Source organism: Globicephala melas, chromosome 4 (assembly GCF_963455315.2).
Source record: "Globicephala melas chromosome 4, mGloMel1.2, whole genome shotgun sequence".
In the NCBI taxonomy this organism is placed as follows: domain Eukaryota; kingdom Metazoa; phylum Chordata; class Mammalia; order Artiodactyla; family Delphinidae; genus Globicephala; species Globicephala melas.
In genome coordinates this window covers 45,291,719-45,310,247 of record NC_083317.1, presented here as the reverse complement: position 1 = coordinate 45,310,247, position 18,529 = coordinate 45,291,719, and the positions used below count along the sequence as shown (strand labels likewise).

The 18,529-nt window shown below is 36.3% G+C and overlaps 1 protein-coding gene across 8 annotated transcripts in view; it reads right to left on the bottom strand.

Moving 5' to 3' along the window:
- EPHA6 (EPH receptor A6) overlaps positions 1 to 18,529 on the bottom strand; it is an 867,394-nt gene that overhangs the window by 149,012 nt on the left and 699,853 nt on the right. For all 8 annotated transcript variants that reach the window (XM_060297939.1, XM_060297942.1, XM_060297943.1 and 5 more), the window contains one exon: positions 10,426 to 10,487. In XM_060297939.1, coding sequence (XP_060153922.1) covers positions 10,426 to 10,487 — 62 coding nt within the window. The remainder of the gene's footprint in view (positions 1 to 10,425; positions 10,488 to 18,529) is intronic.

Below are 18,529 nucleotides of genomic sequence, written 5' to 3'. Positions count from 1 at the left end.
AAATAGAAAATATGAACAGACCAATCATAAGCACTGAAACTGAAACTGTGATTAAAAATCTTCCAACAAACAAAAGTCCAGGACCAGAGGGCTTCACAGGCGAATTCTATCAAACATTTAGAGAAGAACTAACACCTATCCTTCTCAAACTCTTCCAAAATATAGCAGAGGGAGGAACATTCCCAAATTCCTTCTACGAGGCCACCATCACCTTGATACCAAAACCAGACAAGGATGTCACAAAGAAAGAAAACTACAGGCCAATATCACTGATGAACATAGATGCAAAAATCCTCAACAAAATACTAGCAAACAGAATCCAACAGCACATTAAAAGGATCATACACCATGATCAAGTGGGATTCACTCCAGGAATGCAAGGATTCTTCAATATACGCAAATCTATCAATGTGATAAACCATATTAACGAATTGAAGGAGAAAAACCATATGATCATCTCAATAGATGCAGAGAAAGCTTTCGACAAAATTCAGCATTAATTTATGATAAAAACCCTGCAGAAAGTAGGCATAGAGGGAACTTTCCTCAACATAATAAAGGTCATATATGACAAGCCCACAGCCAACATCATCCTCAATGGTGAAAAACTGAAAGCATTTCCACTAAGATCAGGAACAAGACAAGGTTGCCCACTCTCACCACTATTATTCAACATAGTTTTGGAAGTTTTAGCCACAGCAATCAGAGAAGAAAAGGAAATAAAAGGAATCCAAATCGGAAAAGAAGAAGTAAAGCTGTCACTGTTTGCAGATGACATGATACTCTACATAGAGAATCCTAAAGATGCTACCAGAAAACTACTAGAGCTAATCATTGCATTTGGTAAAGTAGCAGATTACAACATTAATACACAGAAATCTCTGGCATTCCTATATACTAATGATGAAAAATCTGAAATTGAAATCAAGAAAACACTCCCATTTACCATTGCAACAAAAAGAATAAAATACCTAGGAATAAACCTACCTAAGGAGACAAAAGACCTGTATGCAGAAAATTATAAGACCTGATTTAAGAAATTAAAGATGATACAAATAGATGGAGAGACATACCATGTTCTTGGATTGGAAGAATCAACATTGTGAAAATGACTCTACTACCCAAAGCAACCTGCAAATTCAATGCAATCCCTATCAAACTACCACTGACATTTTTCACAGAACTAGAACAAAAAATTTCGCAATTTGTATGGAAACACAAAAGACCCCGAATAGCCAAAGCAATCTTGAGAATGAAAAAAGGAGCTGGGGGAATCAGGTTCCCTGACTTCAGACTATACTACAAGCTACAGTAATCAAGACAGTATGGTACTGGCACAAAAACAGAAAGATAGATCAATGGAACAGGATAGAAAGCTCAGAGATAAACCCATGCACATATGGACACCTTATCTTTGATAAAGGTGGCAGGAATGTACAGTGGAGAAAGCACAGCCTCTTCAATAAGTGGTGCTGGGAAAACTGGATAGATACATTTAAAAGTATGAGATTAGATCACTCCCTAACACCGTACACAAAAATAAGCTCAAAATGGATTAAAGGCCTAAATGTAAGGCCAGAAAGTATCAAACTCTTAGAGGAAAACATAGGCAGAACACTCTATGACATAAATCACAGCAAGATCCTTTCTGACCCACCTCCTAGAGTAATGGAAATAAAAACAAAAATAAACAAATGTGACCTAATGAAACTTCAAAGCTTTTGCACAGCAAAGGAAACCATAAACAAGACCAAAAGACAACCCTCAGAATGGGAGAAAATATTTGCAAATGAAGCAACTGACAAAGGATTAATTTTCAAAATTTACAAGCAGCTCATGCAGCTCAATAACAAAAAAACAAACAACCCAATCCCAAAATGAGCAGAAGACATAAATAGACATTTCTCCAAAGAAGATATACAGATTGCCAACAAACACATGAAAGAATGCTCAACATCATTAATCATTAGAGAAATGCAAATCAAAACTACAATGAGATATCATCTCACACCAGTCAGAATGGCCATCATCAAAAAATCTAGAAACAGTAAATGCTGGAGAGGGTGTGGAGAAAAGGGAACACTCTTGCACTGCTGGTGGGAATGTGAATTGGTTCAGCCACTATGGAGAACAGTATGGAGGTTCCTTAAAAAACTACAAATAGAACTACCATATGACCCAGCAATCCCACTACTGGGCATATACCCTGAGAAAACCATAATTCAAAAAGAGTCATGTACCAAAATATCCATTGCAGCTCTATTTACAATAGCCCGGAGATGGAAACAACCTAAGTGCCCATCATCGGATGAATGGATAAAGAAGATGTGGCACATATATACAATGGAATATTACTCAGCCATAAAAAGAAACGAAATTGAGCTATTTGTAATGAGGTGGATAGACCTAGAGTCTGTCATACAGAGTGAAGTAAGTCAGAAAGACAAAGATAAATACCATATGCTAACACATATATATGGAATTTAAGAAGAAAAAAAATGTGTCATGAAGAATCTAGGGGTAAGACAGGAATAAAGACACAGACCTACTGGAGAACGGACTTGAGGATATGGGGAGGGGGAAGGGTGAGCTGTGACAGGGCAAGAGAGAGTCATGGACATATACACACAAACGTAAGGTAGATAGCTAGTGGGAAGCAGCCACATGGCACAGGGATATCGTCTCGGTGCTTTGTGACCGTCTGGAGGGGTGGGATAGGGAGGGTGGGAGGGAGGGAGACGCAAGAGGGAAGAGATATGGGAACATATGTATAACTGATTCACTTTGTTAAAAAGCAGAAACTAACACACCATTGTAAAGCAATTATACCCCAATAAAGATGTTAAAAAAAAAAATAAAGTATTCATGTAGAAACCTGAAAAAAAAAACAAAACTCTTAGGGCTTCCCTGGTGGCGCAGTGGTTGAGAGTCCGCCTGCCGATGCAGGGGACACGGGTTCATGCCCCTGTCCGGGAGGATCCCACATGCTGCGGCGGAGCGGCTAGGCCCGTGAGCCATGGCCCTGAGCCTGCACATCTGGAGCCTGTGCTCCGCAACAGGAGAGGCCACAACAGTGAGAGGCCCGCGTACCGGAAAAAAAACCTCTTAGTGACATCTTCTGAAATATATTATAATAATAATAGATAACATTATGGAGACCTTAATATGTGCCAGACATTATCTAGAAGTTTTAGGTCTATTAGCTATTCACTACAATAAAGTCACAATGACTATAGGAAGTAGTTATTGCCTATTCTTGACCTTGTTTTGTGGATGCCAGGCATCCTTGAATATTCTCTTTTGCTTAAATGTTTTATCCAAACCCCCAGCAAATCCCATTGGCTCTATGTTCAAAATACATCACAGAATCTACCATATTCCATCAGCTCAACTGCAACTATCCTAATCTAAGCCACCATCATCTCCTTACCTGGATTATTGCAAAAGCCTCCTGATTTCCCTGCATCCATCTGTACCTCACTATAGCCTCTTCTCAATACAACAACCAGAGCAATCCTTTTAAAACATAACCAGATTATATTGTGCCTCTCCTCCAAACCCTACAATGGCTTTCTGTCTTACCCAGAGAAAATTCAAAGTCATTTCAGTGGCCTACAGATCCTATCTCAGTGGTTTTCCAACCTGGATGCATATTGGACTCAAATGAGGGAACTTTGAATAAATATTGATGCATGTGTCCCAGCCCAAGAAATTCTGCTTTAATTCATCTGGGGTGCAGTCTGGAACCTGGGATTGTTAAAAGCTCTCTAAATTGAACGATTATAATGTGCAGCCAAGGTTGAGGACCATTTGCCTCTAGGATTTGATCCCCTTTCTGCCTCCATCCACTCTCTGACTTCAGCTCCTACTGTCCTTCCCCATGCATACTCCATTCCAGCCATAATGATAGGGTGACTGCTATATTTTATCATCCCTACTGCAGAGTAAAAGGGTCATTATTAATAATTATGAAGAGATAATAGGCATGACTTAGCACTGACCTAGGAAAAACAAGTGTATAGTCATTGAGCATAAAGACTTACTTTGTTGTTCTACAGGTGTAAAATGCTCCCACCTCAGGGCCCTGGCACTTTCTGTTTTTACTCTCTGGATTCTTTTCCCCCTCGTACCCACTTGGTTTGTTCCCTCACCTGCTTCCCATCTTTACTCACATGCCACTTTTCAGTGAGACCTTCCCTGTCTACTCAACATCGAAACCCAATCTCACTTCCACTTCTACTTCTCCCGTTTTATTCTTCTCTACTATCTGATGTACCACGTATTTTGTTGAATTCTTTATTGCTCTTCCCACTAGATTTTTCATTTCTATTTTGATTGCTTCTGTATTCCAAGCTCCAGAATAGTGCCTGGCCTACTATAATTTGTCAACACATATTTGTGCAAAAAATAAATGAATGATGAATGATTTATCAGCCGTTTAACACTGGGCCAGTTACCTAATTTGCTTTGCATCAGTTTCCTCATTGGTAAAGAGGGGATAATAGTAACACCTACCTCACAATGTGGTTGTAGGCACTAGGTGCTTACCTAGTGCTTACCATACTTAAGGCATGGGATTGGAATAATGCCTGACTCAGAGAGAGCACACATAAATGTTAGCTACATTAGTTAGTTAAAGATACTCATCTTTGTTTTTACTTTAGCTACTGACTCCTAGACCACACATGGAAATTGTCATCCCCGAAATTACCTCACTTCAGAAATCTTAAATGTCAATCTAAGGTGTTGGTAAACTGACTCTCTGAAGAAAAATAAAGCAAACAAGTTCTGATGTGTAGCATTTGCCAATTTCTGTGGTGTAAATACTCCCATCGTGGCCAATTTCAAGGGACTACCTATTTAACAACCAGCTCCCCAAATTTCTGACTATTTAATCATCATCTCTTACAAGCGTATGATCTGGCTCTAACAAACCACTGCCAATATCTTACTTTCTGGCCATGTTCTTTTCCTTAGCTCTCCCACCTTCATACACAGCTATACTTGCTCTTCTACCTAATAAAGACTTCCAGTCCATAACGGCCTAATGGCCTCTTTATTTCGGCCTCTTTATTGCCTCCTTTGTCTAACCTGGCTTCACTGGTTGCTTACTTGAACTACCATCCCAATTCCCCTGTAGTACTCTTGTTCTATTGTACCTGTTCTACAAACAATAGCCTCTTTTATCTCCAGCCTTACATTGCGGAGGGGAGGGGAGCGGTCAGTTGTTCCTCTAGGAAATCACAGAAGTATGCACACCACTGTCAAAACACTCACGTTCTCTAGCATCACCTGGAAGTCAGCAGAACTAGTTAATCATTTTGTTTTCTCTAGGACCAAAGATGGGGATTGGCAGGAGTGGAGGAAGAGTGCCTGTAACGAATACAAATCATTGGGCCAGCAGTCCAGAAGATCCTCTCCCTGGCCACTTACATTGCATATCACTAAAAGCCTTGGTAAAGATTTTTAGCTGGTTACCCTTGCAGGGGTCCTGAAAACTCTGTGTTCTTGGAGTAGAACCTGATTCTGATGGTCCTGTTTTTTTTTTTTTGTTTTTTTTCTCATCAGCAATTTATCTTTTTAACTTCAGCAATTACTCTAAGCATTCACCTTCAATGAAGATTTGTCCTCAAACTCCCACATAAACTTTCTTCCTACTTTGCATAGAAATACAGTAGCATGAGGTATCATTTTCTTAAATTTAATGCATGTTCCTCATAAATCCCTCTAGATCCACAACACACAGCTCCTTCAAGTCTTGGAAAATGTGGAGGCTTCTGCTACTCAAAGTTAATCCTTCACCAGGGTCCTTGATTTTGTACCTTCCCATCTCCTGAGATATTTTGCCTTAGCAGTTTAACAGTATTTTCTTTGATTTCCTAGCCCTCAGTGTATAAATTGTCTAAATTATTTTCTATCTTAAAAAATGCCCTTGATTTTTCTTTTGGTCTACTAGCATCTGATTTATCTCTTGCCTTGCCATCTCACCCACTTTTCCCCTAAAAATTGGTCTCCACCTGCCAATTCTATTTATATTTTAGTCTCATTTTGCCCTCTACAGTCTGGCTTCTGCCTGGGCCCAACCCATTAAAACTGCTCTTGTTGAGATCTTGGAGGGCCACTTAAGAAAATGTCAAATGCCATAGATGTCTAGTCTCTGCCTTAGTCATAGATATCATATAGATGTCATAGTCTCTGTCTTCCAGAATTTCTCTGCTGCATTTAATACAACTGCTTGTTTGCTCCTGCCTGAAACGCTCTGTTCTCTTAGGTTTGGGATGCCATGGCCTCCTCTACCCCCTTGCTTGTCTTTGCACCTCTCATGGATGGAGATGCCCTCCATGCCACTTCCTCAGGTTGGTATGCCACAGAGTTCCAACCTTGTTCAACTCCTTTCCTTTGTCTAACATTTCTTCTGGAAAATATCATGGTTTGGGTTTAATAACCACTTTTATTCTACTGACTCCCAAATCTTTAACTTTAGTCAAGATTTTCCTGTTGTGTTTCAGATATATCTTTCTAATTTTGTCTGGACGCTTTCACCGCATGTTCCATAGGCATCTCAAAGGTAACAAGACCCAAATTAAACTCATCATCTTCCAATGACCAGCCCATCCTTTTCCTCCTCTGTATCTTTATTTCAGTTGGTAGCACTACCTTCCACATATTCCTCTTGCTCTCAAACATCCTTTCCTGAGTGTGTTTTTGGCTATGGTTTCCTTACTCAATCTGATTCTGTTTGCTTTTTGTCTTTATTAATTTCTCCAATGTTTTTCTTGTTATTATTTCTGGATGACACTTTCTCACTTGCTTATGTGATTGTGCTTTATAAGTAATGTATGTATATCTTTTTCTCTTATGTCAAAGGTTTAGAGGGCTTCCCTGGTGGCGCAGTGGTTGGCAGTCCGCCTGCTGATGCAGGGGACGCGGGTTCGTGCCCCGGTCCGGGAAGATCCCACATGCTGTGGAGCGGCTGGGCCCGTGAGCCATGGCCACTGAGCCTGCGCGTCCAGAGCCTGTGCTCCGCAACGGGAGAGGCCACAACAGTGAGAGGCCCACGTACCGCAAAAAAAAAAGGTTTTGAGATGGGAGCAGGATGCTGAACACAATATACCCTCTTGAACTGAAACCAGTGTGTTGTATTTTTGTATAACTGAGTTTTGTGATATAATAAACAAATCCACATTCAACAAATGTTATAAAATAAAGGAATAAATTGTTTGTGCTTGACACATGATATCTCGAATTTTTAAAGTAATTTATAACTATTTTTATTTGGATTGCTAGTTAATATTGTTATAAAAATGGAGGTCCAAAGATTTAGGGATAAGCAGTTGCCAGGTAAGTGCCGCCACAAAAAGTGTTTATGAAATTCATATGTATAGATGGAGAGAGACTGTACAGGGATAATGGTCAAGACTGCATTCATTCACACTAGTGTATTTCCTTGGAAAAGTTAGGAAAACCTGCACATCAGTGAGGTCATATCTTCTGGGCAGTTAGGCTGATGCTCCGCTTGCTAAGTCAGGTTGCATTTTATTTTAAAATTTAAAACACATACATACTTATGTACCTACCCACTCCCTTTTCCCACACGTACGTGCACATATACACACACGTACACACTTACACACACACATACTTACTTAACCACGCCACAGTCTCCCTGCTAATATATATCTGGAGGAATGTCCGCAAGGATTCAAACAGTAGATTTATGAATTTGGTGCAATATCACAGCTAGCCAGCCACTGCTGCTGGCACTAGATTGTAATCTTTTACTTCGTTTGCTACCACTCTGTCATATAGAACAGTGAATTGAAGTGATTTTCAAGTGGTGTGGGAGACCAAGGGAAATCTTTTCCAGCTCCAGTAAGCACAGAACGCTATTAACGAGCCATGGATGGCTCCCCTACTGTGCCGTGCACTTAGCCACTTCCTCCTCTCTGTGCTAACAGAAGCTGCGATTATCAAATTCTGAAGCAGTAGTTTGAAAAATGACTTCGCTTTTCAGAATTTGTGGGATATATATATTTATATATTTTATTTCTGCTAGCCGTGGGGAGTTGAATATCTGCTATTGACCTAAAATTTATAAAGCACTTTGAGCTTCTGGGATATAAGAGATATGATTACAAAGAAAGTAAGAATCCTATAGAAGAGTAAAAAGGGAGTATTGGCCCTATGTTTTTTTATCCCATTCATATGATTTTTATTTTAATAGAAATTCTATGTGAGGAGGGGACCCAAGACCCCATGGGAAGATGGTAGTGGACTTATAAGAAGTCATAAGTAATTTAATAAAAAGAATTCAAAGTGTATGAGAACATGGCTTTTGCATTCAGAGACTTGAGTTTCAATCCTCGCTCCACCCTTTACAATGTGTCAGCCATTATTCTATATGCGTTATAATAATCAACTCAATCCTTATAACAATTGTATGAGGTGGATACAGTTAATATTCCCACTTTATAGATGAATAAACAGAGGCACAGAGAAGTTAGTCACTTGCTCAAGTCACAAGGTCACACAGCCAGTAAGTGGCAGAGCCAAGACGAACTGAGATAATATATGTTAAGATTCTCATAGTATTAGTAGTGGTAGCCACCATTATTTGAACATTTATTCTTTCCTAGATTGTATTGTGTCTAACCTACGTGGTGCATAAGAGCTGAAAAATATTAGTTTTTAAATCTTAGATCATGAAACATACCACTTATAAACGTGTAGTAGGATGTTTTTAAGTAAATATTTTACTTATATTATCTTTTCTTTATAACATGTTTTAATTGATTGATGATTCAGCAGGATAAAAAGTATATCTGAAGCTAACATTTCTCTCCTAATTTGCTCGTGGCAGTCATTTGACCCATTTTTCAGCAGCAATTTAAATGAGTGTCTGTTACATTATTTGCCATTATATTCAGCTCTAGGATATAGTAGATTAAAAAATCCTATCTGAAGCGCCATTAGATAATAAGTCATTTTGATATGTATCTGATAAAAATTAGTTTCTGGATAAACATAATGGAAGGGCATAAGTATATATGCATTTCAAGTACTACAGGTGGTCCTAAAAAATTATCCTAAAGTAATTTAGCACATTTACAGGAGAAATGGATACAAGCTATAAAATAACATTCTGAGAATGGCTACAGAAAAGAACAAATAGTTCACGTCCCTAAACACCTATGAATTTCATTTTGCCTTAAAGAGCATACTCGGTTGAGGGTATGCATTCTGTGAAGAGTACTGCTCGATAATAACTCGACAATTTTGCTGAATTCAGCTTCTGGCATTGAATCTGGACATCAAGTCCAGTCACAGTATAAATATATTATCACTGCTAATATTGAGAGCAGTTGGAAGAAGAGGGCATGGGACCAAGGAAAATAAACGAAAATGAGATCAAGGGAGAGAGATAAGATGCACACAGAACTTGTCCAGATAACACTGAGCAAAAAATGAAGTGAAGAAAGAATGCTTGAGATTGTTTATTCCCATAAAAAATGAAGAAAAACATATAACACATTTCAAATAGCAAAAGTCCAGTCATTTTATAGGTAAGAAAATTGGCTATGTCTCTGTAGGTAAATGTATATTAAGGAATACAGTGACATGCACATATGTGACCTCTGCTGGGCATGCAAAATACTCTAGTGACTTTTCTAATATTTCTGTTTTTTCCAATATCAATGAATATTTTTGTAGCATACATTGGCTTTTTAAATGTTAAAAATATTATAAACACATTTTGAATTATAACTTCATGGTACCTTCTCAGCTGTGTTATTCTGTACCACTATATAAAACAAATGATTTTTGTATATACCATACTTTCAAGGATAAGTCACTTAAAAAGAGTGCTTTAAAAATTTTTGTTCTAAAACAAATCTCAGCCAGAGTTTCATTCTTTCTCTTTTCGTTTTCTAAATAGTCAGCCAACGAACTTAAGAAGGACAAAGCTGATAAAATCCATTTTCTGATATGAACTTGAGTCACTATTGGTAAATATACATCAATTTAAAGGGTTCAGCATTATAGATAATGCATAAAATATCCTACTAAATAGTTAAATGTGATAAAGCAAAATGAAACTCAGTTGCTTCACACAGGCTATGTGAAGCTACTGAATTTCATTTAATCTCTTTCTTTATAACATCATTTGAAAATATGTATATATTAATATGGCAAGTGAATTTATAGGAGAAATCAATTATATTCTCATGTGTGTATATTCCCCCCATCCTCTTAGTAACACTCTAATGTATCACAGTATCAGAGAAACACACCCTAGAGAAAATCCTGCTATTCTTCATGGAAAAATCCATGAATAACATTATGCAAAAATTAATTTATGATAAATGTTTTAAATATAGAACTCAGAATAGCTTATTTAAATGCCATCAGAAAAGAACACCTCACCCGTAAAAAGGAGTCTAGGGATCCATTCTCCATATATTCCACCACAATCATTACTGGCCTGCCTGCAAAGAGAGCAAGAGAACACATAAGAATTACAGCAATTACAGAAATATGTGCTGCAGTTAGAGATTTCCAGCTGTGGCAGCTAAATTATTTGTATTTTATTAATAGGAACTTCATTTTCCAACACGCTTCTATAAACACATTAAACATACACATTTCTCCGTTTCTTTATAGCATTATTTCCTTTGAGTTCATAAAAAGAACATGAATTACAATATGAATTACTAAGTAATTAAGCACTTCCTTTTCTAAAGCCCTGCAATCACTTGTTCAGATTATGTTCTTTCTGTCCTGAGCTTTTCCTTAAAAGGCAATCAACAAGCTAAAGTCAGGGTTTAAGCAGTTACTATAGCTGCTTTGGCAGTTGTGGTACGTCTCCTCCAGTGATGCAGTTATTATGGCTGAATTACATTAGACCGGGCATTTCTGAAATATTCCTAAGGCAAAGCAGAAAGGAGAAATTCATGAATTCTCTTTAAGAAATTATAAACCATCAGTCATAGTCTACTTTTAAGGGCTTTTAAGTAGAAAAACGTCAGTAGATTGATGAATGCTACAAAGTTGGTGGGACCTGTAGTAGTTCTTGATCATCTCTTTATTGGACATAGATTAGATCAACAGAACAATGATGGTAGTACATGAAAAATAAGTAACTTCTGATTTCATAGTCTAGTGCAGAAGCTAAAATCAGAAACTGAACATCATTTATTTCTTTTTTATCATATCTATTTGCAATTGTTACAGTTCCCAATACACCTCTATTAGATAGAATATTTGACATAAGTAACTGATTTGTTTCAAAGAAAAGAATCTATTTGTTCTGCTCAATTGCCCGAGTTTAAAAGATAAAGTCTTTTTAGGGAGGGAAAATGATATTTACCTGAAATAAACATGTATGACATATTTACTTTTTACTTCTATATTTCTCGCTCCTCATTGGCATTTTTAGCAATTCAATCTGCACTGTGCACAGAGTTTTTCCTCATGAGCACAAAGAAGATCCGGAAAGAAATTATGTGTACCAGTGACGGAAATATTAGATCTCATATTGTAATTCATGTCCCTTTTATGAACCCAAAGCCTTGAGGGTTACAAAGGGTGACTGGAACAAATTAGTACAATGTCTGCAAATGCTAGATTTTACATTTGAATCTGTATTTTAAAGAAAGATGTGGTAAAGGTTAAATGTAGCAATAAAGTTCCCAATTTATCATGCATAGAATTAGAACCCAAAGAAGTTTTCCATTTCGGCAGATTTCTATAATGTTCCTAAAAGTCATTAATTTCACCCAAATACAGATTAAAAAAAAAACTATAGCAGAAAATATTGAGGTCAAAGGAACTGTCAGCACTACTGTAGGCAGGGATCTAGAAGATCCGGGTTTTAAATCTGAAAGTTTGTCATGAAATCTTTTATTTGGCCATGGGTTTCAGAGAGGTTGCAGACAGGAGCTTGCTGCAAATGCTTGGTTAGCAAGGTAGGGAAAACTAAAAATTATGAGTCCACTATTCCAGTTTGAATGATAATGGATTATGGATGTTAAGGGGAAAATTTGGGTTATTACGATGACTGCCCAGGTTCTTTCATAATCACACCTTTTCAATCTATCTTGACCATTGATGTCAGAGAAACATATCTAGTTTTCTAAAAATATATTTTAAAATAAATAAAAATATATTAAAAAAAAAAAAAACCCTGACATTCCCTAGGAATACTATTATTATCCCTGTTACACAGATAGAGAAATTGAGGCATAGTAAATTAAACTACTTGCCCCAAATCAAATGGCTACTAAGTGGCTATCAAGCAGTCTGTCTCAGAGTTTAAGCTCTTAACCTTTATGCCAAAGGTGCCTCTCAGACATGATTTATAGATCAGAACTGTGCGGCCCATTCTGTTAGGCAATCCTCTCCAGTGATGGACCTCTTCTCTTCTAACTAACCTTATCATCTACTGCTTCATCAACTGTCAGTATCACCTATACTTACTCAATCCTATCTCCTTCTGCCTTTCCTTTTGGTATTCCCCTGCCAGGATTATCTCGCAACTTGCTTCTTTCCCTAATCACACTCACATCTCCCTAGAATTTATACACTGCACCTCCTCCATGAAAGTCTCCCACAGCCATTTCCTATGGTTGCACTCCCATCACATCTACTGTCTGCATTATGAAATGTGTGCCTGGTTTTGTATTAGGCTGTTTTTTTCCCTCATCTTCCCACAGATGCTTTGTATCCCCATTCACTGGGTTTCTCAAGGTCATCTCCCATAGAGCTGAGCAGAGTAGGTGCTTCATAGAAACAAGTTGATTTTTCTCATCAGTTTCACAATTCCTAACAGAGTAACACTGAAGTACTTCAGCAAGATTCTAATCTATGTGAATACAAAGTACTTTGAAATTAGTGCTATCTGTACCTCTTTGGGAGATACATTATACAATCTTAAAATTCATCAGTGACAAGTTTCATCTTCTCATTAAAGATAGTAAAGAGTCAAAGGAAGACTCCCCCAGTTTCTTGTAAATTAAAAGTTTCACACCTGAGCTCTGAGTCTTTTGTATTTTGTTCAGTAGCATCATTTGAAAGCAAGTGTTATTAAACTAAGGAGTTATTTTTTTTGGAATATCGCTGGTTATCTAACCTGTAATTTGTTTCCTAGTGGTTTTCTACAGGGAAGTTAGATACACTGTGAAGATTACAAGCTTACAGTCCATGATTACATTTTATAATCAAGAAAGTAGATAGGCATGAGGGAAATTATGAAAGTTAGGGTGATATTCTTCAAATATGTGGTTAGGTGTGAGAAGTCCATTGGTAACAGTGCTTTTTCTGTGTTATTTTTAAATATGTAAAAATTATATATTATACTTTTGCTCTTAGAAAATACATTTGGATGTGATTCTCTTTTTTTTATATTTTCAAAATATTTCAGCTTATTTCCATTTTTACAGTTTTAGCCAGTTACCCTAAGTGCCTCATGTCACAGGATTAGCCTAGTCTTTGCATTGTACTGGAGTCAATGCACAAGCTCCAGGATTCTTAAATGTTAGTCAAGTCTCAAAATCCCCAGATCTTTCTTAGAAGCCTCATCAGTTGAAGAGATCTTCAGAAATACTTTTACAAGTCACATGAAAAGTGAAGTTCTTTGGTTTTCCTTCATGAATAGCCCAGATATTGTTATGGATATTTTAAACTGCATTAGAATCAAGATTCGATAAGAAATCACTTATATTCTGAATGCAATGAATCACAAAATGCCATATCATCTTTTTCTGTTATAGAGAACAATAATTTTCTTTAACTGAGACTTTTATAGACTATTAACAAATGAATCTTTTTCAAATTTGCAGCTTCTCAATACTTACGATGATTTTGATATAGGTATTGAGAAAACAGATAATGATAAGGCTATTCTTGTGTTGTTGTTAAAGGAAACAAAACAGAGGTATTCTTTAAATGTTCCAGGGAAATTCTGGGGAAAATATTTTGTGAGTGAAACAGTGCCCACCTTTTTCTGGCCTCAGAGAAGACTCTGAAGGGAGATTACAGATTCAACATTTTCACGTAAGTAATGAGTTTGTGCTGGATGTAGTGTTTTGTATCAGTTTGGCAATTTCTAATGTGTAGTCAGTAATATCAAGAACCCAAACAAATCTCAACAACCCCCAAACTCTATCACAGATTTAAATCAATCTAGTTTATTTAATGTTATAACACGTCTATATTTTGTCTAATAGGTAACGAAATTTATGGCAATAATTTGAATTGACAGGTTGCCTGTATTTTCTTCCTCCCAAGTTGTAATTCAGGACTTTTTGAACCAGTTATTTAATTTATTTCTACTCCCTGTTTCTGCTGTACTGATAGTGAATTATAATTATAATCTCAAATGGATTTCATAATAAATGAAATAGTTTTCTTATCCCTCTAAGGCATTCAAGAGATATGGATGACACAAATTTGAACAAATTTATATATTAAATAATTATTTTTATTCACAAGAAGTAAAATTGGAGGATTGTTTTCCTCTTAACACTGTTGCCTGATGATTATCAGATCATGTCCCAAATGAATCTTATTCTCAGTGAATTCAAATACAAACTTAAAAAGATTTCCCTTGAAACTTCTTTTCCTCCTCTATTTCTGTTTTGGTTAAGACACCACCATTCATCTAATTACCCAGGTATGAAACCCTATTGTAATATTGGATTTCCCACTTAATCAAACCCTTATTAGTCCATAAGTTGTTAAGTGGTGCTGATTTTATACAAAACCTATTATCACTGTCCACATTCTGCCTTTGTTTTCTCTTGACGTATTACAATAATCGTTTACTGGTTGTACCTGTTAATGCTTGTATAATCATTATTTTAAACATTCAGTGATACAGCAGATATACATATTTAAATGCCTACTATGCATCAAGTACTCTTCTGGTTTCTGAAGAAACATCCTCAATCAATACAAGATCCTGCTCTCATGGAGTGTATAGTGGAAAGGGGAATAGAAATAAGTAAACAATTACTATAAAGGACTAATGTCTCATCCCTCCTTTACAGACTGCTTTACATATTGTATTGTTTTCTTCAGGATTAAGGTCTAAACTACTTGGCAATTACATTCCTTCACAATCTTTCCTCTACCTTTGTTTCCATGTCATCTTTTACAGCCCCAGTTCCCCACCTCCTGTTTTTCAAATTCTCTAGGGGACTCAGAATTCCCTAAGTACAACTTTACTTGGACCTTCCTCTTCTCTTTGGAAGACTGCCTTCTCACTGTCTTCATTTGGTAAAATCATATACTTACAAATAAAAAAAAGAACTTAAATACCATCTCCACGGTCAACTTTCCCGTGAATCACTTTTTGTTTTAGGATGACTTTGATGGTTTACTTTTTCTTCCATTTACATCTTAAACAATTGTATAACACTTATTAGGTATGGCATTGATACTAACTACAAAGGTGTCTGCCTTCTACTCTAAAATGCTGCTGAGGTCAGGAGTGGTGCTTAATTCTTCTCTGTAAGTTCACTAGCTACATATAGCACAGAGTGAGGCACAGAGGAGGTACTCAACTTAAATTTTTTTTGACTGGAATGCCAGAAGGAACACACAAATAAAGATGTTTTCTAAGGATAATTCTAGCCCTAGAGCAAAGTTACTGAAATAACAGAATGGCAAATCAATAGACTTTAATCCTAAATTACTTGTAGTATAAAATATACGGTTTTGAGGAAAAAAACAATTCCAATTCTAGCTATGCTACCTGCATGATCTTGGGCAAGTTATTTTAGCTCTTTCAGTTTCTGCATCTATAAAATGAGGATAATATTGCATACTATATGTGATTTTTCAAAGGAGTAGATGAAAAAACGTATAATTGACACGGAGTCTGGCAATAGTTGCCGCTCAAAAATGTTGGTGTACCTTTACTTTCTTTCCCTTTTGGGAGTAGTTATCTGCTTCCCCCTTCTTATTACAATTGTTCACTATGTAGAAAAAAATAGTTTTATAAAAATGGATCATCTACATATTTTATTGTACTTTGGCATTGACATAAAGATTCTTTTTTATCTTATGGCAAAGTAAAAGTAACTGCTATTTACATGTTTTATATGATACAGTTAATTCCCGGTTTTATCACTGAAATCCTTGTGTCCCAGGCAAATTGGGACGGTTTACTATTTTACACCTTGTGTGCTCAGCACAGTGCAGTTAGAAGATGTGGGATTAGAGTCAGGTCGCATGCTATTGAAGACTCTTCCACTTGGGGCAAGTGACCTTTCATAACTCACTTACCTCACTGCTTCAGTCTCCTCATTTGTATACTGTATACATTCCTCATTTGTATATTTGTATATTTTTACATAATAATAATACCTCCTCCATCTCATGAGATCGAATAAGTCAGTGTGGAGGAGGTGTTAATCCACCTTCTCCATTGAGTGAGGTGTGGGATTAAATGAGATAATGAGTTTACAACACAGAGAATAGTACCTGATACTATAAACATCAAACCACCCAATAACAGCTTAAAGAACGACTGAGTAAATGTGAGTATTATATCTTACCTTACTGACTAGATGTTGAATCCTAAGCTAAGACGTGTTTTTCAGAGTGAAGAAGGTTCATTACTGAAAATGACTAAGATCAATATATTTAGGAACTTTCCTGTCTCAAAGGTCCACTTAAATTCTTTACACCTGAAACCAACAGGTTTGAAGTTGCGTTAAAGAACAAGATGGTTTCTCCTAGAGTAAAATAATCAAAACGGGTATTTTCTTACTTTAAATACCATACTATAATATAGAGTTTCTTAGAAATAGCTTCTGTAGGAAGTAGATTCTTATTCCTATCTAAAAAGTCATCTTGTGTCTTCTGTACTCTATTTACAAATTTGGACCTCTACCAATATACCTTAGATTACTCTGGAATTGATTTTACCCTTAGAACTATTTGAAACCCCTAAATCTATATAATAATTATTGTTAATTTGGTTTCATGCTTTCTCTTAATTTCTTTATTTTGCTTCTTAAATTCAGAAGTGAGCCAAATAACCTTGGATTAATGCTGAAGAATAAATTATTTTATTCTGTGACAAAACAGCTGAGCAGAAATTAGGAGGGTTGATTTGCATTTATGAAAACAGTGGCACTTCTAGATTTGTTTTAGAGTAAATCTAAGATGTGAGGCTAAAGAAATGAAACATAATTTTCCTGACAGTTCCAGAAAGCAGTGGCATACCGTCTGTATCAATTAACTTCAGTAATATTCAGTACTGCACGTTTTCTACTGGAAATTACATACGGGCAAAAAGATTTCTCTTTAACTAGAAGTGTCTTGTTGGCAATGAAAGTTACTGCCAAAGATGCCTGATGTTAGACTGTGGTTTTCAACATAAGACACTAACCATATTGCAAAATTTTAATAACATATGAGTTTTTAAGAATGGCTTTCTTGATTTTTTTATTACATCCACATGTATAAAAGTAATATGTGATAATGATCAAATTAAAAGCACACGCATTGAAATTAGTTGATTTATGACTTTAGATTTCCAGTTATTATGAAAGAAATAATTGATTATACAATAATCTATAGTTTAATTACCACTAGGTAGCAATGAATAATGAACATATCAGAGAATTCTCATGACTTGAAATACTCTGAAATGTTCAAAACATAAACATGAAACAGGAAATATGTGCTAAGTTTTTCAAAACCACATTAAACTGCATGTCAAATAAATAATTTATGCCGCTTTTGTTCTTGGTTTCTGTGAAAAATTTTTGTGTGGGTAATTAAAAAATAGATACTACATCTAAATCAGCACATATGTAATAATAACTGACTTAAAAAATAAGTTTTTCAGTGTGCCAGACATTGTTCTAAGGGCTTTACATGTGTTAACTCATTGAATCCTCACACCAACCCCTGTGGTGAGTATAGTCACTAGTTCAATTTAACAGATAAGATTACGGATGTACTGTGAGTTTAAGGAACTTGTCCAAGGATACACACTGGGCAATTGGCAGAACCAGGGCTCGAAGCCAGGCAATCTGGCTCCAGAGTCTGAACGCTTGTCCATCTTGCCATATCCCCAGATAACACTTGGGTCTCCATTAGTAATTTAGAGTACATGAAGCATTACCCCAAATCTCTGTGCCTCATCTTAGAAACACATCTGGGAAAGCCATTACGGACTGGGCATTGTGTTGCTGCCAAAGATGTTCTGTCCTTGAGAAGTTCTAGGATTTTAAAGCTCCATAAAGCCTTATGAGAATCTATATAAACAGGAAATGTGTGCTAAGGAAACTTGCTGGAATAGCCTTTAGATTTTGCTTTCCCCATCGCTTAAACATCAGTTTATGATAATGATCTTAAGTTTCCTATACAAAGGAATGTTTTCAGAAAGAGTCCTGAAGCTTTGGGAAGAAAGTGTCATATTTTCCAGTAGTGTTTCAAATGTGCTTTACTTCTGGCTTCAAAAGTGTGTTGTGATTATATAAATGATCAAATATTCAGCCTTTTGGTCTTTTGT